Source organism: Elephas maximus, chromosome 4, assembly GCF_024166365.1.
Source record: "Elephas maximus indicus isolate mEleMax1 chromosome 4, mEleMax1 primary haplotype, whole genome shotgun sequence".
NCBI lineage: Eukaryota > Metazoa > Chordata > Mammalia > Proboscidea > Elephantidae > Elephas > Elephas maximus.
The window spans coordinates 77,164,493-77,189,278 of NC_064822.1; the positions used below are offsets into that span (position 1 = coordinate 77,164,493).

The 24,786-nt window shown below is 35.9% G+C and overlaps 1 protein-coding gene across 4 annotated transcripts in view; it reads left to right on the forward strand.

The window, feature by feature from the left end:
- PIK3C2G (phosphatidylinositol-4-phosphate 3-kinase catalytic subunit type 2 gamma) overlaps positions 1-24,786 on the forward strand; it is a 432,221-nt gene that overhangs the window by 120,201 nt on the left and 287,234 nt on the right. For all 4 annotated transcript variants that reach the window (XM_049882566.1, XM_049882569.1, XM_049882568.1 and 1 more), the window contains exons 9-12: positions 8,081-8,203; positions 14,126-14,159; positions 17,535-17,730; positions 24,475-24,597. In XM_049882566.1, the coding sequence (XP_049738523.1) occupies positions 8,081-8,203; positions 14,126-14,159; positions 17,535-17,730; positions 24,475-24,597 (476 nt within the window). The remainder of the gene's footprint in view (positions 1-8,080; positions 8,204-14,125; positions 14,160-17,534; positions 17,731-24,474; positions 24,598-24,786) is intronic.

Genomic DNA, 24,786 nt, shown 5'->3' on the forward strand with positions numbered 1-24,786 from the left:
TCTGTGAAACATAATTGCTTCTTCATCTCCAATCCTTAGGTCTTTAATTTCTTTTATTTGACTTATTACTTAATACTGGCTAAGACCTTGTGTAAAATGTTGACTGGAAGTGATAAGAGCAGACCTCCTAGCCTTGTTAATTTTTTATTGGATGTTAGGCAGCTGTTGTATGAAGTTAGCTGCCCCCTTTTTTTAGGTTGAAGAAGTGCCCTTCTATTTCAAGTTAGCCAAGAGTTTATGTCACGAATGGGTGGCAAATCTTATCAATTGCTTTTTTTTTCACCTATACAGGTAAATGTATGGCTTTTGTCCTTTATTCTTTTTAAAATTTAAAAGCATCTTTGCATTACTAGGATAAGCTGCAATTAGTAAATATTTAAAATCTTTGAATATATTGCTGAATTCAATTAGGCAAAATTTTTTAAGGATATTTACATCTGTGCATATGAAATTTATCTATCTACAGTTTGTTTTTTCCTTGTAATGTTTGGTTTTAGTAACAGGGTAATGCTGGCCTCATAAAATAAATTGAGAAATGTCCTCTCTTCCTCTATTTTCTGAAAGAATTTGAATAGAATTGGTTTTATTTCTTCCTTAAATGTTTGCTAGAGTTCACCAATGAAGCTATCTGCACTGGAGCTTTTCTTTGTGGGAAGGATTTTAAATATAAATGTAACATCTTTAATTGACATGAAGCTATTGAAACTTTTAAAAATTTAAAGCCTTAAATTGCTTTCTAAATTTTAACAGCATCCCACAAATTTTGATATGTGGGCCATTATCTCTTTGGAGCTCTCTCTGCTCTGCTCTTCTCTTTCCAGAACTCCAACTGCATATATGACATTGTCTGACAGTTCTTAGATGTTGTGTCCTGGTTTTTCCTCCCACCCTTTTTTCCCTTTGTTCTTAGGATAATTTCTCTTGACCTATCTTCAATTTTATTCATATTTTCCTTAGCTGTGTTCAATCTGCTAATGATTCCATTGAAGGAGTTCTTCACCTATAGTATCATTTTTTTTTATTTCTATCATTTCCATTTGACTTTTTTAAAATATATTTTCCATCTCTATGCTAAAATTCCCCATCTATTCATGCACGTTGTCGGTATTTTCCACTAGATCCTTTAACATATTAATGATAATTATTTTAAAGTCCCACTTGATAGTTTTAACACCTGGGCCATGTCTTAGCTGGGTGATGGTAATTGCTTTATCTGTTGACAAGGGTTGTTGTATCTTGCTTTATTGCATGGATAATAGTTTTTTTGAATGCCACATGTCAAGTTATAGAACAAGAGTAGAGATCAAGGTAAATTGTATTCAAAGCCCGGAAATGGGCATGTCTCTTCTTTTGTTAAGATGCTAAAATATAGAATTAATAGAATCTAGTTTTTTTAGTTTTAGTCAAAAAAAAAAATTTTTTTTTTGCTATCATTATCATCAGGGAACTTCAGCTAATGATTCTCTAGGGGTTGTCTACTATTGCATGTGTTTTGGGTGGGGCCAGTGATACCAGGTTTTTCTCATTGTTCTGCTTCACACTCAGGTTTCAACAGTCCCTGCTTATACCTGTGCTACAGAAGGGGTCTTTCTCTAAACTTTTGTCCCTCCCCTAAAAGTACTCTGGTCTTGCTTACTACTCAGTGTTAGGCTTATGTGGGGGAAAGAGGGAGATTTGTGTTGTAGTGATCCAGCCACTGCCTGAGACAGATTCTGTGTACTTGAGACTCAGGGGTGGGGTTTCCAGAGCATCCCTGCTTTTCCTCCTTGTGGCACCCATACTCTGCCTTATATCTGCACTTGGCCTTGTGCAGGAGAGTGTTTCCTACTCTTCCCCTGTGGTACCTGACCTCTGCTTGGTATCCATGTAAGATCCTGAATTCAGAACAGGGTTTCCTGCCTCTTCCCCAGGAACAAAATGTTTTTGCTTTTACTCTTCCCTCAGAACCAGTGGATGTTTGCCTATATCCTACCTTTTCCCTAGAGGTAGACTGTTTTGTTTTCTATTCCTCCGCTTGAAAACAAGAGATTTTTTTACCTGGGTCCTGGGTGACAGAGGGTTTGCTGCTCCTTCCCTGGCAGCCTAAGGCTTTTGCTTCTTGTAAGAGAAGCAGAATTAAATAGAGCTCCGTGCCTGTTCTCTAGAAGCAGCTAATCACCTCCTACATGCCTGCACCACTAAGTAGGACAGCAGTTCCCTGTACTGCCCTCAGTATTTTCCCTGAACATCTGGTACACACCCAGGGAAAAGAGCTTGCAAGCAAATGCTAACGCCTCTTGTGTCTTAAAAAAAAAAAAAAACCAGTGCCATCTAGTCGATTCCGACTCATAGCGACCCTGTAGGACAGAGTAGAACTGCCCCATAGAGTTTCCAAGGAGCACCTGGTGGATTGAAACTGCCGACCCTTTGGTTAGCAGCTGTAGCACTTAACCACTATGCCACCAGGGTAAGCTCCCAGATATTCCAAACTAATATGCTAGCTCACACTGTGATTTTAAGAATTACGGTTTTATCTGAATGCTTCTTACCCACCTGCACGGTGGCCATCCCTTTCTTCTGTGTTGACAAAGGTCAAGCCCTTTCAGTGTCCCATCTCCCCTTGGAGGGCTTTGCTACTCTTGAGAATTCAGTTTACTTGCTCACCTTGTGACCTCAAACTCTGTTGAGGTCAGGAAGAGTTATGGGGTCAGGAAGAGTTATGATTTTGTAGATTATTAGTATTTTTTTCATTGCTAAGGTGAGAGTGACATATTACATTTTAAACCAAAATGGAACTCCAAAGACTATTTTTAATCTTTAAGGAAATTAAAAATTAAAAGCTCTAAATTCTCAATTTGTCTTCAACTGCATTAACTGAATTTGATGATTTTCAGTATGTAAATACAAAGAGGTTCATTAAAGTTTATATAAAATCTAGAAGATGGCAAGCTGTTACATAGCTATTTAAGTGCACGTCACTTTAGTCTCCATCACAAGTAAATGAAATGAAAAAAACCACAAAAAAAATCATGCTGTTTTGCATTGTTTTGTTTTTCCAGAAAAATACACATAAAAAAAGTTTGTCCTCAGCCTTTTCCAATGTACAAAATACTTTTTAGGTATGCTGCTTAATATCTAATGTATTAGAACGTTGCTCCTTCAAAGTCTATGGCAAATGAAATATTGAGTAAAATGTTGTAACACATAAAATAATATCACAGCATTGTTATCGGTCTTCATTAACCTAAAGAGTCATAGTTAGAAAAAATTTAGAGATAGCCTAGCCCAATCCCTATGCAATGCAAAAATCTCCTGTAAATATTCCTGATTGTTCACATACCTATAGTGTGGAGGAACTCTCTACTCATAAGGCAGCCTACTCGATTTTTGGATGAATAGCTTTTACAAATACTTTCTCATATTGAGCCAAACGAACTTCTCTGTATTTGTAAATCACTTGTTCTGATATATCATTCCAGAGCTATGTATGGTAAATCTAAACCCCTTTTCACCTCACAGGGCATCAGATACTTGAAAATGGTTATGATATTTCCTTTTTCTCCTTTTTTTCCCTAGTGCCATCAACCATCTCTTAGTTGATGCCCATTAAACTGTGAGAAGCCCTGGTGGCTCAATAATTAAGCATTTGGTTTTGAATCACCAGCTGCTTTGTGGCAGAAAGATGGAGAAAGATGCGGCATCTGCTTCCGTAAAGATTTACAACCTTGGAAACCCTAGAGGGCAGTTCTGCTCTTCCTATAGGGCAGCTGTGTGTTGGAATTGACTCTGCGCCAGCGGGTTTGGTTTTTGGCATTAAGCTGTAGGCTTATAGCTTATGTCTCCATACTCTAAGTTCTCCATTGCTGGCCCAAACCTCCTACTCTGTCATTCAAATATTAGATTTTCTGAAATATGACATGCCCAGCTTTCAATTTTTCTTTCTTCTATCTATATGCTCTCTTTGGACAATCATATTCAAATTCTTGGCCACGTATCATCTCTATGAAAATGATGACCAAACCTAGCTTTGATCTTTCTTGAAGTTGAGTGCTAAATCTACTGTGTGCTGTGTCTGTAGACTCTCATATAGTGGATTAGCCTCTTAAAATTTGTAGCTTTTTAGCTAATTATTTCTGTCCAGTCAGGGCGTGTGTGTGTTTTGGGGGAAAAACTCCACGGTTTTGAGTTAAAAAAGTGTTTCTATAAAGCTCTTTTGTATTTGTTTCTGCCTGGGGCCAAAATAATCATAATAGTCTAGCACCATTTTTAATGCAAATTAATATTCCACAGCCACATATATTATAGGCTGAGGGTTTTTCAGGGAATTCATTTTCTTCACTCAGAGCCCCTGGGATGGAGAGAAGCTCATGGGTCTAGTTTTTTCTTCTCCTGCCCTTTTCAGGGGGAGATCTATCCAAGGCCAGGGATTTGTTCAGAGATCTTAGTTCTAGCTCTGCCCTTTTCCCTACCTCCACCAGCTTGTGTAGCCCTGAGATTTCGGGGCCTGTCCTAACGTGAGTATTAAACACCAACCTGTAGGCCCTAGGGCCCAAATCTAGTCTGATATTTCCCCCAAGCTATTGCAGCATCAATGTTGAAGTTCCTGCTCAAGCTTTAAGTTTTCTCTTTAAGTTCCTGTCACCCAGAAATTTATCCTATCTCTGTTTTCAGCTAAGCTATGCATTTACATTTTTTCCTTCTAGTTCATCCAAGTGTTTATTTGAGTGTATATGTGTGTATGTATGTGTAGGGTGTATATGTTTTTTCATCCAACTATTACTAGGGCTAGAACCACATTGAATTTCCACTGTCTGAAGGCTACATCTACCTAGTTGTCTCCTTGTCAGCTCAAGCTCAGTGTATCAAAATATTAATTTATCATAATCCCTACAAAAATCTTCCCATTTTCCCTGTGTTTCTTACTATAATTAATAACACCCTGTCTTGTTGGTTTTCGAGGTATGAAATTTTGGAATCATATTAAATTCATCCTTTCTGTTGTCCCACATATCCAATTAATCATGAAGTTATTTCTGATAGCAAAATATTTCACGTTATCTTTTCTAGCAATCTGTGAATCATGAATAAAAAGAATATAATAATATTTATCTTTCAGAATTACTGGGAAGATTAAATGAGATAAGTCACATGAATAACCTAATCTAGATAAGAAATTCTACAAGGCTGGAATAGTAGGTGGTATTAGCTACTGAGTGTTTGAAACCAACTACCCACATTTGCATTTAAATTAGTAATATTTATGGATTTTTACAAATTCATATATATCACATACCTGCTCACAATGTATCTGTGAAAAAAGAAACATAGCACTTAATATGTACGTCTCTCAGGTTTATAACTTTTTAATTTTTAGTTAATTTATAATTTCTCTTAAAAACTGAAAAATCTGGGTGAATGGATAAATAGTAATTAACCTTTAAAATTTAACCCTTATTCCCTGCCAGGCACATTTTTCTTGTTTGATCTTTACAACAACCCTATAAGTAACTATTACTGTTGCCACATGAAAGTTAGATAACATGATGATGGTCACAGATAGAAAGGGGAAGCACCACAATTTGAACACAGAGAATCTGACTGCAGAGCTGAAAATATTACCTACTATTTTTTTTATGCTGTACAGACTGAGCACACGAATAGCCCAGTTGCTCTCTGGCAAAGCTCTATTTGTCAAATTCAGTCTTAAATGTGGTGCCCAAAACTAAACTCCAGTTCAGATTATATAAAGGAAAATGTGGTGGTAATTTAACTTTCCTTTTATGGAGAATATATGTCTTTTGATTCGATTTAATAATGAAATAGAACTTCTGTCAGCCACATGTTGACTCACATAGATAGAGTTCACACATAAACAGCTGACTTTTTTTTATATGAATTACTCATCTGTTTTTCCTGGAATCCTGATTATGTCTTTCATAAAATTAATTAACTATTCTTCCTAGATTTTGCAAAATCACATGTAACACTTGTTGACAACATAAGCAAAAGTCTTGGCTTCCCAAGAAAGTGGCAGAATGGTTCCTCACTAATATATTATTTGTGTCATGTCCTCATATTGATGTTTTGTTAAGAAAATACCTAGGGTAAGAATTAAAATATTTTTATGTTGTGAATCCATACCTGTGTGTGAAAAAACAAGAAGTGTTTTTCTCTATCTCTTCTTGAAATAAATTCTTCTAATCTCCATTACTACATCTCACATACTTTGGGTATGTTGGCAGGAGGGAACAGTCCCTGGAGAAGGACATCATTCTTGGTAAAGTAGAGATCAGCAAAAAAGAGGAAGACCCCCAACGAGATGGACTGATATAGTGGCTGCAGCAATGGGCTGAAGTATAACAATGATTGTGAGGATGGTGCAGGAGTGGGGAGTGTTTTGTTCTGTTGTACATAGGGTTGCTGTGAGTTGGAGCCAACTCAACGACACCTAACAACAACAATTTCCATTGGAATGACTGTGGCTCTGGTGACAGAGTTAACATTTTTTGAAAAGCCACCATTTTTACTATGTATACAAAGTACATAGAAATATTGTACAGTGAGAGATGATTAGCACGGACCTGAGGAAGAAAGATATTTCTCACCATAGTTAAGGACAGTACAAAAAAAAAGTGTAGGTCAAATAGAACAGGTTTTCTTTTTTATTCAAAGCTTATTTAAGAACATGTTTAAAGCTGAGATCTAGAAGACTAATGAAAATCTCTTAGAACTGTGAGCGTAAAATCTGTGTATAACTATCTTAAGTGCAGTTGGCAATTTTCAGAAAAGTTGGTCATTACTGTAGAATATACTTGTAGTCAGTGATTTTTGGGAAACATTGGTTGCTTCAAGGACAAGGCCTTTAGATAAATAACAAACACCTCTATACCATCTACCCCAGTTTGTTCTGAACCCCAGTGTGAATTCGATTTTTAATAAGTTTTTTTTCTCCTGTACACTGATTCCAGAAACAGATGCATTTGAAAACTCTGCATGTGTCTACAGTCAGCTGCCTCCTTTCAAAGTATTTTGTAGAAACTACAGACTTTGTCTCAGCTGAGTTTCCCACTCTCACACTTTCTCTGTCTCTCTTATTTTATTTTAAAATAGGTAATGTTAAACCAAAGCTCATGTCAAAACAAACCAAAGCAAAACAAAAATAAACCAATTGCTGTCAAGTTGACATCAACTCATGGCAACCCCATGTATTACAGAGTAGAACTGCTCCATGGGGTTTTCATGGCTGTGGCTGGAAGTGTATCACCAAGTCTTTCTTCTGAGGTGTCTGTCTTAGTCATCTTGTGCTGCTATAACAGAAATACCACAAGTGGATGGCTTTAACAAAGAGAAATTTATTCTCTCACTGTTTAGTAGGCTACAAGTCCAAATTCAGGGTGTCATCTCCAAGAGAAGGCTTTCTCTCTCTGTCGGCTCTGGAGGAAGGTCCTTGTCATCAATCTTCCCTTGATCTAGGAGCATCTCAGTGCAGGAACCTCAGTTCCAAAGGGCACACTCTGCTCCCAGTGCTGCTTTCTTGGTGGTGTGGTCACCCCTCTCTACTCATTTCTCTTTCCTTTTTATCTCTTGAGAGATAAAACGTGGTGCAGGCCACACCCCAGAGAAACTCCCTTTACCTTGGATCCGGGATATGGCCTGGGTAAGGGTGTTACATTCCCACCGTAGTCCTCTTTAACATAAAATTACAATCACAAAATGAAAACAGCCACACAATACTGGGGATCATGACCCAGCCAAATTGTTACATACATTTTTGGGGGACATAATTCAATCTATGACAGTGACTCTGGGTGAGTTTAAACCACCACCCTTTCAGTTGGTAGTCAAGTGCTTACCTGTTTGTGCCACCAGGGAATCCAGAGTTCATACATACAATTTTAGTAGTTCTTAGTTTTGACTATTCACTCAATGCAAATTGTGGATAGGGCCACTGACAACCAGAGTCTTGAGAACCTTCTTTTTAAATAAAAGCAAGTAACCACATTTTATTTAATTTCATTATCTTGAAAGAGAGAGAATTTGAAGATAAATTAGTGTCCTCACAATGTCAACAACAGTAAGATGTGAATCTTGTCATCTACAGCAAAATGTGGATAGCATTATTGAAGAAGTTAGAAACATATGTGGTGTTCTCGGGTGTGTGGAAACCAAACAAATTACAGATGCAGTAAATAAACTAAATCTAATTCTTCAGAGAAAAGCAAAGGTAAGTAACCCTTATTTATTGCACAGTATGGGTTTTAGTAATTATTTTAAACATGAGTTCAATAATCAAGGAAGCAGAGTGAAAGACTTTAGACTAAAGGCTATCTACATGTGTATGTTTATGTGTGTACATAGAATATACTTTAGTCATTTGTGGGTAGTAGCAATTTGATTTCATTATATCAAATGGATTTAGTTAAATTAATAGGCAAATTCTGACACATCTGAACTTTGTAACTACAGTATAACTTCTAAGCGAAACTGAAATCCTATGCAGATGAATGTGCTTAGCATCACGTCTACATGCAAATGTTTGTATAGCCTATTGATGATTCTCAAGTGCCCCGGTGTATGCAGGTGTAAGTGTTCATGCATGTGAACAATCATATACATAGGAAATAAAGAAGAGATCAGTTTTTGTGGTACCTTTACCAAATTGGAAACCCTAGCGGCATAGTGGTTAAGTGCTATGGCTGCTAACCTAAAGGTCAGTGGTTCAAATCCACCAGGTGCTCCTTGGAAACCCTATGGGGTGGCTCTACTCTGTCCTGTAGGGTCACTATGAGTCAGGATTGACTCAACACCAATGGGTTTGGTTTTTTTTGGTTTCCGGAATTAGCCGTGTACACAATTTCTGACTTAGCATTACAGATGTGACTATTGCCCAAGAAAAAGATTAGGAAATTCAGCCACAATGAATACATTCATTCTTATTATTAGTTTAACAGGTGGTAGAGCAGAAAAAAGGAGCATTGGTGGCTCAGTGCCATGGGAGAAGGATGTGGCTGTCTGCTTTGGTAAAGATTTACAACCTTGGAAACCCTATGTGGGCAGTTCTACTCTGTCCTGTTGGGTTGCTGTGAGTTAGAATCGACAACAGTTAATGTAGAAAGATATATGCAGTAATAACGAGTTGCCATTGAGATGATTTGGACTCATGGCAACCTCAGGTGTGCCATAATAGAACTGTGCTCCAAAGGGTTTTCAATGGCTGATTTTTAGGTAGTGGATCTCCAAGCCTTTCTTCTTGAAGGGGTGGATTTGAACCACCAGTCTCTCAGTAGTCACACGCATTAACTGTTTGCACCACCCAGGGACTCCAAATAGTAATAATAACTAATACGTTATAATACACTGAAACATATAAAATAATTTTACATGTATATTACCAAAACCCAGTGCCCTCGAGGTGATTCCGACTCATAGCGACCCTATAGGACGGAGTAGAACTGCCCCATAGAGTTTCCTCATTTAATTTAACTTTTATTTTATCCTTACATCAATGCCATGAAGTTGGTATTTTAATGATGATTTTACATATTAAAATCTGATGCTTAGAGAGCTAGCCTATAGAGATTAATAAGTGGCAAAATAGAGATTTGAACCCAGGCCCCTATTCATACCCCAGTATATGTAAAACTTCGTACGAGAGAGTAGTTACATGGATTCCCTATCTACTGGAAAGGAAAAGCAGAGATAACTTTATCTTGAATATGCCCGCCTCAAAATTTTAAAAAAGATTGATTTAAAAAATACACAGTCAGATGGTTATATATAAATCATTGTGTGTACTGCTTGTTATTTCAAATAAGTGAGAAGCTATTTAAAAAATCAGTAATTTCTTAATGTTGGACTTTCTATGTTTTAGTTTTATAAGATCTTGTTTTGTATGAATTGTTAGGCAGTGATAATGACTATAGAAATTCAAATACTGTATTTATATTACCTGAACAGTGATGGTGGGTGAGTCTGAGGAGTAATAGATTTTTATTTTCTTAATTTCTACTTTTTTTTTTAATTATTATTTTTGTGTTTAAAAGCAAAACTGACCAATCCCTTTGGTGGGCCACAATTACCCTATCATACAGCCCTGCTGAATCACCTGTGCGGGAGTTATAAGATCATGGCTAGAAAGGCCACATACAAAAGTAATTAATCACACCACAGCTTGTTTTTTTTTTATCGGCCTATCTAATCTTTGGCTAAAGGATGAGCGTCAGGAGTGACTTCATACTTAGCTGTAAGGGTGTCCAGGGGCCATACTCTTGGGATTTCTCCAGTCTCTGCCAGACCAATAAGTCTGGTCTTTTTTTTTTTGTATGTTAGAATTTTGTTATACATTTTTCCCCAACTCTTCCAGGACCCTCTATTATGATCCCTGTCAGAGCAGTCAGTGGTAGTAGCTGGGTACCATCTAGTTGTGCTGGACTCAGTCTGCTGGAGGCTGTGGTAGTTGTGGTCCATTAGTCCTTTGGACTAATCTTTTCTTTGTGTCTATGGTGTTCTTCATTCTCCCTTGCTTCAGATGGGGTGGGACCAATGAAGAATCTTAGATGGCTGTTCACAAGCTTTTAAGTCACAAGATGCTACTCACCAAAGTAGGATGTAGAACATTTTCTTAAAAATTATGTTATGCCAGTTGAGCCAGATGTTCCTTGAGACCGTGGTCTCCAACCCTCAGCCCAGTAATTTGGTTTAAGGAGCAAGAGATTTTAAAGATAATCAATGGTTTAAAACTAAAAACACAAAACATTGAAGAAATCGAAGTTTTATAATGTATCAATAAATCCCAAAATTCAGAGTCTGAGACAGATGTGTGTTTATTTCCCTAAATCTTCCTTAATGCCCTCCAATTAGCAAAGGAGAATTTTGAAAATGAAATGATTATGTAGTTTCCAGTACTATTTGTGTGTGTGGATATTAAGATCTATGAATTTCACAAATGATGACAAGCTAAGAAACCTGATGGGATCACATTTAATCTGATTATATGTTTCTATTTTGTGTTAGAGTGGAAAAATTATACCATAATCTTGAAAGGTATACGACCAAAATGATTTCAAAAATATATACATATTTGTGGTGAACTCAAAAACTTGTGAACTAGATATTGCTGAGGAAGAGCCTTCTAATAGCTGAAGTTAAGTCAGGATAGCAAGGTAGTAAGAATTAACTCTTCACAAGCAAATAATTTCTCCTAGATTATCACATTTTGGAGACATTACAAGTAACTAAGGTTTATATTAAAATACAAAGGAGTTGAGATTTAGAGTCATACAAACGATGATTCAAAATCTACCACTTTCTGACTGGTACTCTTTTGGAAAATTAATTCACTTCTCTGAGTTTCAGTTTTCCTCATCTCTAAAGAAAAAATAAATAAATAAATAAATAAAACATAATTTACAGGGCTCTTGGGAGAATTCTAAACCAAAACTCGTTGCCATCTAGTCGATTCCAACTCACAGTAACCCCGTAGGACAGAGTACAACTTCGCCGTAGGGTTTCCAAGGAGCGGCTGGTGGATTCGAACTACCAGCCTTTTGGTTAGCATAGCAGCCGAGCTCTTAACCACTTGGCCACCAGGGTATCTTTGGGAAAATTAGAAGTGTTAAAAATGGCCCAGATAATAGTGTAATCAATGAGAATCATTGGTGTGGATGGTGTTGGCTGTAGTTTTTGGGAACCTTCCCCATTAGGTCAAGATGAGGGTTTGAATCCACACAGGCACCAGTTAGGTGCCCATTATCTCCTGCCATGATGATAGCCTGCCTCATCACAAATGTGAGGCATCGCCAGAGGAGGAGGCCAGGTGTACAAATGTGGACATGTGTCTTCCCTCTGTTAAGACTGCTTGGTAGTTTTCTAAATTTACATTCAGCTGTTGGTGGATCAGTAGAAATAAATGGTCAAAGAATGAGGCAAGTCTAATTTCAGGATGAAGCACTTCAAATAATACTAAACTATTACTACATATAAAGAGCTTTAACCTCAAAATGCTCATTTTCTGAAACTCCCTAAAGGAATGTACAAAAATGCCAATTTTTCACAGAAATATTGAACTTTCTATCTGAAGCCAAGTAATCCCTTCATGCAGAAATTATATTTGTCTTAGGAAAGCTATGAACAGTTACAGTGCTGAAGAAAAGTTCATATTCACATTTCACATCTCTGTGTCGTTAAAAGCACTAAACAGTGTATAATATTTTGTAGTTTGTGTAATCATGTGTATATTTAGTTATCTTGTATTTTGATAAAACTGAGATAATTGTCATGCATGGAAATGAAAAGAAAAAAGAAGAGTTGACAGTTATCAGTTTTATTTAATATGTGTCAGTGACCAAAACTGATAATTCAGTTGCCCTCGAAAAACATCCTAGTTATTTTGGGAAGACTTTAAAAGTTCACTTATTCTATGTTATCTGCATTTGTACTTTTCTGTTCATCTCTTCTTCCCCTAGAACTTAACAGTACCCCAGCTATATACAATCACTGGCACAAGTAATAAATATATTTTACAGAATTTATGCAATACTCAACTCAGTTAACAATGCCAAAGTAATTCAGTCTGTCCACCCACTCTGAACCTAAAAGTAAAGACTGAGAAATAGAGGTCTTCTGCCAACAAATTCTGAAATTTGAGCAGCTTTCCTTTTTCTTGACTACATTTTGGTCAACTTGCAAGAGACTATTTCCTGCCTTACGGAGAAGAAATTAGGTATTTATTAAATATAAGTTTTGGCTAGATAAAGAATTATATCACACATGCAGCTATACTTCAGTTCATGTTCCCACCCAGCACTGGAAACAATTTTCCATCCTTTAAACTACATTCCAGAAGCTCACATAATATATTTCCATTAAGTGCTCACACAATAAATGAACAACAAAATGAAAAATATGACTTTTGCATTGTGGCGTAGTGAATGCCATGATGATTTTATAATACAAACCTATATTGCTGAATAAATTGAATTCTAGCTAAGTCTGGCTAACTAACATCTTTAATAAGGTGAAGCTCTAATGTGTCGTCGTTAAGTCAAGAGGCTGCAACCCTACTCAGCTGCAATATTTGCCTAACATAAATGATTCTGAAAAGTCATGTGTCTGATGCTTTTAAGGGAAAAGCTATATACTCATTTATTCAAATTTTAAATATGATATAAATTTCCCCTTTCTAAAGCAAATTCTTTTTACAGCAAATTCTTTGTTATAGGAAAACAGCCGTTCCCTAACTTACTGTTTGAGAGATCTGGCTTTTAATTAATTGGTTCACCTTAAAAGCAAACTTCTTAAAGCAAAATTTTAAGAAATTAGGAGCCAATTAAAGTAGATGTTGTAAGAAAATTGAATGTTCTTTTGGACTGAAATCTTACTTTTAGTGAATCTGTGGATGGCTTTATATTGTTTTCAAGACAATGAAGTTATAACTATCAAATCCTAAACCACCAAAGAATTCTAGGCTTCCAACCAAGATAAAAATAAGTGAAACCATCATATTAATGGACATAAACTTAAATAACGACAAAAATTACTTTATTGATAACAAAAAATAAAATTTCTGATTATGTTTTTTAATTCAGGATATGATACAAGGTGTATTATTTTCCCTAAGCATTAGACTACCAGTATTTTTTAAATTCTCTAAAAAAAGAAAGAAGTGAAACTATGAGGAATCTGTATGGTGTTGCCCACTCCCATCCAGCCCTCTTTTCAGTGCTGCCCAAAGTCTGCATCTGAGTGACTCTTGATGATAAGAACTGGACATATACTAAGCAGAGAAAATTAGAAATGTACTTGTAACAAAGGATTAGTCAGTGTCATGAAATGGGGATTGAGCTGAGGTAATATCAATAGAACTGCTGAAATAATACTGAAAAAATTGGAGCTCTTCTTACAAATTTCTTTTTTTAAAAATCAACCAAGATTGTTCATCACAACCTTCGCAAAAGTTTTTTCTCTTACAATTTAGATTTTCTTCATTTAATAAGCAAAATTGAGGTAAGGCACCAAGAAATGTTTTGCCTTTTCACTGGGCCAGAGAAATTTCAGTGTTTAAAATCTGAATATTACAGGTTTGATTGTTTTGTAAATTTGCTTTATGAATAACGAGTGTGTTTTTGTACCCATTTTTCTTTTTCAGGATTTGCATCAAAACTCAGAGACTTCAACAAAAGGTAAAACACACATGTACACAAATGTAAAAAAGGGAAAAAATAGACCCAATTTTTTCAATTTTTCATCTGAATATTATGGTTCTACAATCTCATATACACGCATATTAAATACTTTTTGAGAGCAAAAATGCTTTGTTAAAACCCTTTCTACTTTTGGAAGTACATAATAAGTGAACTACCACACTCTATTCTAAAATTTTGACCTGGAATTAAAATAAATAAAGAAAGAAAAGTCAGAAGATCTGTAAAAATTATATACCTGAAAATATGCTTATAACCATCCCAAAACGACAGCAGAATGTTATTATTTGGCTAACTGTATTTTGATATAGAAAATAACAAAGTATCAGATATCTGCCTCTGAAGTCACTGATTTCAAAGTAAAATTCAAACTCTACTTGAAAGAGCAATCTAACATAGCAGGTAAGAGAATTAGGTTCTAGAATAATTAGTATTTACAGAGGGTCTGAGTCTACAAAACCGCAGACCATAAGAGGACTTTGCTTTTAGAGAAGATGGTGGATGGTGACAGACTCATACAGAGCAAAGAGCCTGACCTTTGGAATCAGGCAGAAATGGTTTTGAATATCAACTCTGCCACTTTTTAACTCTGTGATCTTAGACAACTAAATTCTTTACATCTCAGCTCTCCTAATCCACATAAAAGATATGATGGTGTTTAATGTTCAGGGTGTAGTCAGTGGTGGTGTTAGCACAGGTGGATGGTATTCAGCATGGGAACAAAACCCAAAAACCAAGCCCACTGCCCTCAAGCCAGTCCCAACACATGGTGACCCTATGACCCATCGCTGTTGAGTCAGACTCATAGATCCTATAGGAGAGAGTAGAACTGCCCCATAGGGTTTCCAAGGCGCAACTATGGGTTTGAAACTCCTGACCTTTTGGTTAGTGGCTGAGCTCTTAACCACTGCACCACCAGAGCTTCTTCAGTAAACTGAACCACTGACTTTTTGGTTAGCAACCGAGCTCTTGTACCCACCGCACCACCAGGGCTTCTTAGCATAGGCACACTCTTTGCCTATCTTCAGGGAAACTATCTGACTCACAGATGGTGAACTGACACCCTTGGATTCAGTGGTGGCAATGGAGCACAACTGTTAACCTGACCTGCCCTCATACCCTTAAATATTTCAGCCACAAGTTATGCACAGAAAGATAGTCTTTTAGTATGTTTGCACACTTCAAATGGTGACTTATTCAATTGTATTTGAGAAATTCCTCACCTCACATCACAGATGATAATGGGGTGGCCAAAGTATGGAGAAAAACCTGTACTGGTACAAAAATCCATGTTCCAGGCATTCGTAAAGCCCCAGACACAAGACAGAAAGTGTGAGGAAGGACACAGACAATATTGCTGACACAGAATCTGGGTGGTAGTATGGGGAGAGGACAAGCTGGAGGTATGCCTGCATGAAATTGGCCCTTTCTCCCTATTAGGAATGTTAGAATGAAGCCCCCTCCCCCACATTGCTTTGTGTCTGAATATGCAATCCCACAAAACACAGGAATAGTCCCTCAGATTTAAATTTTATGCTAAATCATTGCAGGTTCTAATTAATTAGTTTTAATTGAATATATATTGTCTTTAGTTTTCTATTTCTTGATACTATGCCTTTTTTTCACTGTAAAATCAGTTGTGATAAATATTATTCTACCATATTTCACTACTGAGCCCAGTGTCTTAAGTCCTTAATACATTGCTGATGATGTTCAAAATACATTCTTCATCTAGAGTTCTGAAGTAAAGGATCATGCATGAGCACACCTCTCTCCATATCTCAAAGAAGAAAATATAACCAAGAATTGTATTTCTGCACAAAAAAGTAAAGTTTTAGTAATTATCCAAATAATTAAAGTCTCCTCTAAAATGTGCTGGGGCTTGAATTATCAAGATCTTTGACTCGATTTTCTGTTCCATTTTAGAAGTGTATCCATTTGCACACATCAAGGTTAGGAATTATTAAATAGAATTTTGTGCTTCCTGCTTCAGAGTACCTGCAGTACAATTTAGAGGTCAGGAAACAAGATACTTCCATAAATTTATAATTCCTGGCCTCCTGTTGTTCAGGAGAATCCCCATTGGTTGGCCTTCAGAGTTTGATGGGACTTGTTTTAAGACTATTTTTATTCTGCCTTACTCTTCTGCTTCATTAATTTCTATTGCTGATTTCTCAGAGAATTAGAGCTCTTTTCACTCTGCTTGTCCCCTCAGGCTGGTTTCAACAAAGGGCATAATTTGAGAAATAGAGCAAATAAGTAAAATTTGGCTGTCTTGTAAGTTTCGTACAAATTTATGAAGAACTAAGTGAATAATTGCATGTGTTGAACAACAACAAAAGAGGTTTAATTATGGATATATCTACTGAGGGGCATGATGTGGGAAGAAGCTCCATACTGAAGCTGATCTCTTTTCCTGAAGTATCCAAATGCCTACTCACTGGAAGACTGCAGTCTACTAAAGTGTACTATTTTCTTTTCAAAACAGCTAGAAACCAAAAGACAATTTATTTTGCAGAAACAACTTATGAGGGAGTGCATGTATTTGAATAAGCCTCAGTTACTGAGTAACGTGAGTCAGCATTCTTTGGAATCAAACCACTACTGACCTTAACAACGTAGTTTCTAATGATGTGCTTACTTGTTCTCTCAACATCTACTCAGGTGCCAGAAGAAAATTAGTATTCTCCATATCTAGTCATTTTTCTTCATTTTCCTCCCTCATGACAGGTCATTTTTATGAATTATCAATAAATTCCCTTTACTCAAGAATACCTTTAATGTAGAAGAGCTTCATTAAACATCATAACCATTTCATTTCTTTTCAAACTTGTTTCAGATCCCAACCATATACTATTATCATTCTGTTTTTATATCAGCACAATGTATATGATTAGTGTTCAGCTAATGGTAAATATCATAGCCTAATCACATTTATTATAATTAACTCTTTAGTTGGGATTTGTTTAAAGTCCTTATAAGCTATATAGAAAAAAATACTTGTCTGAAAATTAAATTTTAAAGAATCATAAATAGGAACAAAAATACTGCAATTCACAGTTGATCAGAATGTAAACTTAATAATTCAAAAAGCTCTTATTTGTGATTAAGAGGCCATACTTCCAAAATTTATACAGCTGTAGGTAGTAAAGCCTACTGATACCTACGCTACTAGCAGCTAACCAAGGCTTCATTGAAAGGCACAGATGGCTAATTGACTTCAGTTAGTTGAGGATCATTTTAATTAAATTTTACTTAAATGTTATTATAAGCAATTTCAAAGCCATAATTGACGGTTTATGATAAATATGGCCCTTCACAAATGACCCGATATCTATCCTTTTTTTCCCTTAGGCTTGATAGAGAAAGTGACAGCTGAGCTATCCACGTCCATCTACCATCTAATTGATGTCTATTGTAGTAGTTTTTATACAGATTTTCAGCCTGTAAATGCCCCTGGAAGCATTTCCTGGGTAAACCCTGGCCTGGATTCCTATTTTAGCTTCACAGTGTACGCAGCTCACAACATTCCAGAGACCTGGATGCACAGGTGAGTGATGGTTGGTTTTTGACTAGCGTTAATGTTTCCATAGCTTCAAATTAGAAGAAAATTTGTCGTCTTCTTATTTGTAGGGCTAACTACCTCATAAAATTTGGAAGTTAATCAGCATAGAATTTTCCTTATTCTTAAAGTCATTTTTTTTAAAGTTTAGATTTCCAGTAGATATTTCTTTTCCCTAAGACTTCTCTCATTCTCCATATTAAAACTGTTTATTTCCAATATATCATTATAGAAACACAAACTGCTTATCCTATTTAGTGATTTTCTTAAAATTTTCTTCTTCATGTTTGAGTTTAAATGACTAATGCCAATTAGTAGAAAAGAGAGAGGGCTGGGATTGAGAGAGCGCAAGAGAGAGCATGTATTCACATACTGAGAGAGAAAGTATACACATATACAGAGAGACAGAGTACATAAAAACAGGAACAACAAAAACAAAGACGTAACTCTGATCCCCATGAAGTTGTGAGTAGTAGATATTTTTCTGAGGTTAGTACTCTGGTAAAGTGGATATAACCCGAGAATTATTTGAGTTACTGTGTAAATGAACTACAATTATACATGAAGTAAAGTTGGATTTCAGATTGACTATTATGTAGTATTTTCTGGGATAATACAGAGTAACATTTTACAATCACTTGACATTCCTTATGTGATTAAAATATATAAAGAATACTAATTTAATTATTTAAGGTTGATAAGAGAATAGTAATAAAATAATGGATTTATTATACTACTGTATTTAGCATCTCAAAGAAAAACTGGAAGAAATGATTTTGGTGAAAAGATGAATTATTGGTCTTTTTTTGTTAAGTGAAAAAAAAACTTTTTTTTTCACTTAACGACTGAAGAGTATAAATATTCCTAGAATCATTTAAAAAGGAATTTTTACTTGTAAACATAAATAAATATATACACACACTCTTCTTTATATTTCTTTAGAACTCACGGATAGTTTTATGCTTTTTTCTCCTTTTTAGTTTTATGAAGAATTTTAAAGGATTTAGAAGTATAAATCATTACTTTCACAAATGTCTTCTTAAAATTTTTAACCATCAATATACACTCATTTTAATTCACATGGAACAACTGTGTAGTCATGTAAATACAGATAAGTTATATAAATAGAGCATAGAACATGTACATATATGTATATACACACATGAGGGTATATAAATATATGTATGTAAATGTAAAGTGCATGTTTGGATTTAAAATAAAGCACATATTTGTATACATAATCTATCCAACTCTTTCTTTTTCATTTACTATATAACACCTCATTGCACAGTGCAAATAGTAAGAGCACTTTCTGAACATTGTTAGATAGAGATTGATATGTACATATACAGGTAGTTCCCAACTTAGGATGTATTTGAGTTACAATGAACGGCACTTATGACCATTTTTTTGTTTTTTACATTTTATTGTTAGTAATATATTGCAGTGCATAATTTGCTGATATTATCATTCTCAGACGTTCGGTCGCAGATGTTCAGTTTTATGATTTACTGTTCAAGATACTGCTGGATTTATAAAGATACTGATGATAAAAGTCAATAATAATGAAAACTAAAAACACAACAGGCATTCGACTTATGTCAGAACAAACTTATGACCAAGGTGTTGGACTGTAACCCTGTCATAAGTTGGGGACTACCTGTGTACATATAGTCATAAACATAAAACAATGCTTTCTTGCAAAAGTCTTTATAATCAGCTCTGGTATAGGAAATAAAATTATCCCTGCCATTCATTAGGGGAACAAACTATAAAGCCAGGACGGGAGACAAATGAATCAACCTCACAAATTGTCTAGGAAGAAACTCTAGTAAGGTATCTTACCTAGTGTCAGACTGCATCCTTATAGCAGATTTTCCCAGAGCCCTAGTGTATAGTTATCTGTTGTTATGTAACACTTTTCCCCAAACTTAGTATCTTCACCAAACAAACATTTGTTATCTCACATTCTGAGGGTCAGCTTAGCTGGGTGGGTTTGGTTTAGGATTTATCATGAGTTGCAGTCAAACTGTGGGCTAGGGTGGCAGTCACTTCTGGGATCCCTAGGGCTGAAGGCCAACTTCAAAGCTCACATAATTGTTGGCAGGTTCATGTACAGCTACTTGAATAAGAATCAGCAGGAATCCAATCCATAAAATGTCCCTGCCTTCCCACTTCTCAATCATTCTGACACCAACCAGCCACACAGTACACTGTCTCTCTCTGACCCAGCCACCTGAAGCTAGGGCAGATCTCACAGGTTAAAATGATACTGCCCTTGAGATTGTCAAATAGGCAGATGCCAGCCACAAGTTTGGGAGTCCACAAGACACCCTCACTTACATCTGGTTCCTCCTTCTCCTTTGGGTTCAATAATCCACTGGAATGACTCACAGAACTCACAGAGAGTGCCATATTTACAATAATAGATTTAATATAGCAAAGGATGCAAATCAGAATTGTCATAAGGAAGAGGTGTATGGGTGAGGTCTGGGAGGGTTCCCAGTGTAAAGCTTCCATGTTTTAAAGAGGGTGCATCACCTTCCCTTTGCCAACCAGAAAGCTTCTGAGCCTTTGTGTTCCAGGCCTTTATTGGCCAGTCCACATGATAGGCTAAATCATGCCTCCTGCAGCTAGTTGACATCAGCCTTCCAGCTGAATCTTTTTTTGGTGTGGCCAGCCTCCACTTGCCAGCACAAACCCTCAGGTGTGACCTGGAAGTACCAGACCAAGGCACCCCAATTAATCTAACTGTTATTTCTCAGGAACCAAAGACAGAGACTACGTTACTTAGGGTAAAGCTAATTTCCTTAGCCCACGACATGCCTGGGTTCCTCATGGATTGTTGGGCTGAGGGCCTCCATTCTTCACCACAGGGTTTTCTGTGATTATCCTCAAGGCATGACAGTTGGCTGCTTCCAGAAGGGGTGAGTGTATGAGCAAGAGAGCTCCAAAAACAGGAGGCAGACTTTTATAACCTAATCTCAGAAGTGACACACCATCACCTCTGCCATATTTGTACACTGTGGGAAACAACTACACAAGGGTTTGAATATTGGGAGGCAGGATCATTGGGGGTCATGTTGGAAGCTGACTACCACAGTTAGGAAGAGACATCAAGGAGGAAACTAGGCCAGAGGTATCTCCAAAGGCATAAATTCAAGAAATCGGGGGGGGGGGGGGGCAGGGGGACTTCAACAAAGTGAGAATTTTCTGTCTGTGATCATTAGGACCAGACTTAGTGGTCATGACAAATTAATTTATTAATTAAAAAAAAAAATCAATGCTGTTAAGTTGATTCTAACTGATAGCAACCCTACAGGACAGAGTAAAACCACCCCGTAGGGTTTCTAAGGAGTGGCTGGTGGATTCAAACTGCCTACTTTTTAGTTAGCAGAAGAGCTGTTAACCACTGCACCACTGGGGCTCCGATTCATTAACTGGGTACTGTAAAATAAAAATAGTTAAGCTTCGACAGTCAAACCAGAGAACTGGAAACTGAATTATCATCTATTCAGTTACTCTTCTGTCAGGGAAGAGACCACACAAAATATTAAAGGCAAATGAGAATGTATCTTACTTAGGATAAGTTGGTTAAACAAATCCTTCCCATGCCTCATTGCAGTGAATAGCAACCCATTCATGTTTAACCTAAATCTCTCATGATATAGAAGATAAATTATTGTTTTAATTCTATCCTCTTTGCAAGTAGAAAATATCTTTATCTCTTTCAAAGATAGGATAAATTCACCTCTTTATGTATATGTTGCATAATGCTTATTATCTTAAAAATCATTATCATTTCTCCCCAAAATCAATGCCAACATGACTGTTCACATTTTAGTGTAGAACATCTAGTCCCTCAAATATTTCCCACTATATAATAGATGCACAATTAAAGTTTGTTGAGTGGGTGTGAATAAAATCCCTTTAATAGAGGGAGACTTGGTTTGTGAAGCTGCAGCATGGTTGCTGGAGGGCAGGGGTACTTAGTCCATGTCATAGTTTTTACTGAGGAAAAAATGTGAGCAGAGCTAGACACTGAAGAAATGATGATGGTAAAGTAGAATAGACCAGAGGATATTCTAAGGGAGTCAAAGAAGATATCATAATAGAGGTACTAAACCAGGGACCTGAGGGAGAGGGGCCAACATCAGTGGAAGTGAGGAGCAGTAGCAGAGTTGTTGACTGGATGCTTGTTAAAATTATTGTCAGTAATAATTAATAAAATTATAACAAATCATATCTTATGAGGAAGTTCTATTAAAGGGTCAGTTCACATTATTTTTAAGAATCCCTTAAATTACCCGTAAAGTACAGGACCCATGGTTTGATAAATAGAACCCTATGAAATTATAAATAGGTATAAATATATACTGTATACCATAATACATATTACATGATAAATTGTACCTATATAAAACTAATGTTTACAATATTTTTAATTAAGAGAGGGTGTGTGAGTACATACCAAAAAAATCCTAACCTATTGCCATTGAGTCGATTCCAATGCATATTACATGATAAATTGTACCTATATAAAACTGATGTTTACAGTATTTTTAATTATGAGAGGGAGTATGAGTACATACCAAAAAAATCCAAACCCATTGCCATTGAGTCGTTTCAAACTCACAGCGACCCTATAGGAGAGAGTAGAACTGCCCCATAGGGTCTCCAAGGAGTAGCTGGTGGATTTGAACTGCCAGCCTTGGGTTAGCAGCCAGACACTTACCCACTGGTGCCACCAGGGCTCCATGTGTACATAAAAACCATGTGTACATAAGCAACCTGAAATCCTTTCTCATCAGGGGATGATTTTGTAGGGATGATTTGAATGCCGTATAAAGGCTGCTTTTCCCATAATCTTTTCCACCAAAAGGTGCTAGTGTACAGTCCATGTCTTCCATTCATTTCATTATAAAGTCTCATTTCACAAACTTGACTCATCACATTAGCATGTTCTGGAATGTGTGGGAGATAGGCACACTATCTCTCAATATAAATCTTGCATATACCAACCAAAAGTTGGTAGACTAACATATCAGCTCTAAATCAGAGATACTACATGGTATTAAAATATTCAGTCCATCAGAAAGATGTAACACAACAAAAACTTGACAGACATGGAAGAGGAGGTCAATGCGACCATTATAATCATGAGTGATATCAACATTTCTCCCTCGGGAATTAGTAGATTAATCAGACAAATTGGGAGGAATATAAAATGAGCCAGAGCAATTAACAAGCTTGATCTGAGCTTGTACCTACAGGAAATAATCTGAAAATACAAATTCTTCTCAAGCATACATGAAACATTTATTAAGAAATGACTAAAAACTAAACCATAAATCTAAGGAAATTTCTAATAATCTATATAATATAATATAAATCTCATCTACTTTTTAAAATACACTTTTAAATAATTCACAAATTAAAACTTGATTGTACTAGAACCTAGAAAATACTATACTTTAAAGTTCATAAAAGCATACAATAAAACAAACAGAATACAGACAAAGCTATTCTTAAGGGAGATATGTAGTCTCAAATGCATATATTAGAAAGAAGAAAGGGTGAAAAATTGGATGGTAAGCAGATAGCCATTTACCTTGTGCCATTTATTTCATTTTGCTGAAGAGTAAAAATCAGAGTATTCTGGAAGAAGAACAATAAACAAAATCTGCATACCCTGCTCCCTGTGCTCATCATAATAGATCTGTTAATTGAGTACGTTCTATGAGTAACACACTGGGCTAACTGCTTTTCATGTATTATTTGATTTAATTCTCAACCAGCACTACTTAGCATCTGTAAAAAGTGGTACCATACCCATTTTACAGATGAGAAGACTAACATATAGAGAGGTTAAGTAACTTACCCACAGCTTTAAAACTAGTAAATCTGGCTGAAAGTAGAATTCTAGATGTGGTCTTTCTTAACTCTAAAGCTCCTTCCATTTACCACAAAATTATATTACATCCTCACACTGTCAACTGAGGTATTGAATTCTCTTGTTCTGTTTATCATATCAAATGGACAGGCCAGGGAACTTCTAGAAGATCAAGAAATAAAAGCTGTAAAAACTGAAAAAGCAAAGGTATCTGAAAATGTTAAGCTTATTTTGTTAAAAATGTCCTTTTTTTCTTGTTTGGAGACTGTGTAGCAAAATTTGTTACCAACAGAGAATTTCTATTTTATTTCAAACAAATGTCCCCATTTACTTATTAAATTTCTTTACAAATTCTCGTAGCAGTAAGTAATATAATATTACAAAACTGTATAGTTTTCATGGGAGGTTTTTAGATGTCTGTGTTTGAAACACCTTCAGTTACATCTACAAATATGGCTTATATTTAATCATGGTAATACTAGCCAGGATGTCCCTGAAATATCAGAACTATTGTTATTTTCTCTTATTATTAAACTTCATTAATTAAAAAAAAAAAATTTAGACCCCTAATGCTTTTATTCAAATTAGAATTGTAAAGTGAACAGATCCTATTTAAAACTTTGGCTCCATTACTGAGTTTCACATTATAGATTTATTCTAAAAAGTTAATCCTAAATCATTTTACTCATATCATAAATCTTTGAAGTAATTTTTAAAGCACACTTCCTATAAGCAAACATCACTTATCACCTGACTTTTAACCATGAAAAGAATCGACCCATGTAGAAAACTGGTTTTTAGAGTGTTCAGCTTGTTGAATCAATGTTATTTCTTTTTAGCTACAAAGCTTTTTCTTTTTCCTGTTGCCTTACATATGCTGGAAAGAAGCTGTGTCAAGTGAGAAACTACAGAAATATTCCATTCAAAAAATTATTTTTTTTCTTGGTCAACTGGAATGAAACGTAAGTATATCATTATTCTGGGTAGATCATTTATCTAGAAAAGGTAATTTTTTTTTCCTTAGCAAGGGATAAGATTTTGAAAAATATTGTCAGTTGATTTGTTTCAGTGATGTGGTAAATATGCTAGTGCTAATAGATAACTGAATATTCAATTCAATGGATCAAAATCCATTTAAAAACCTGGGCAAG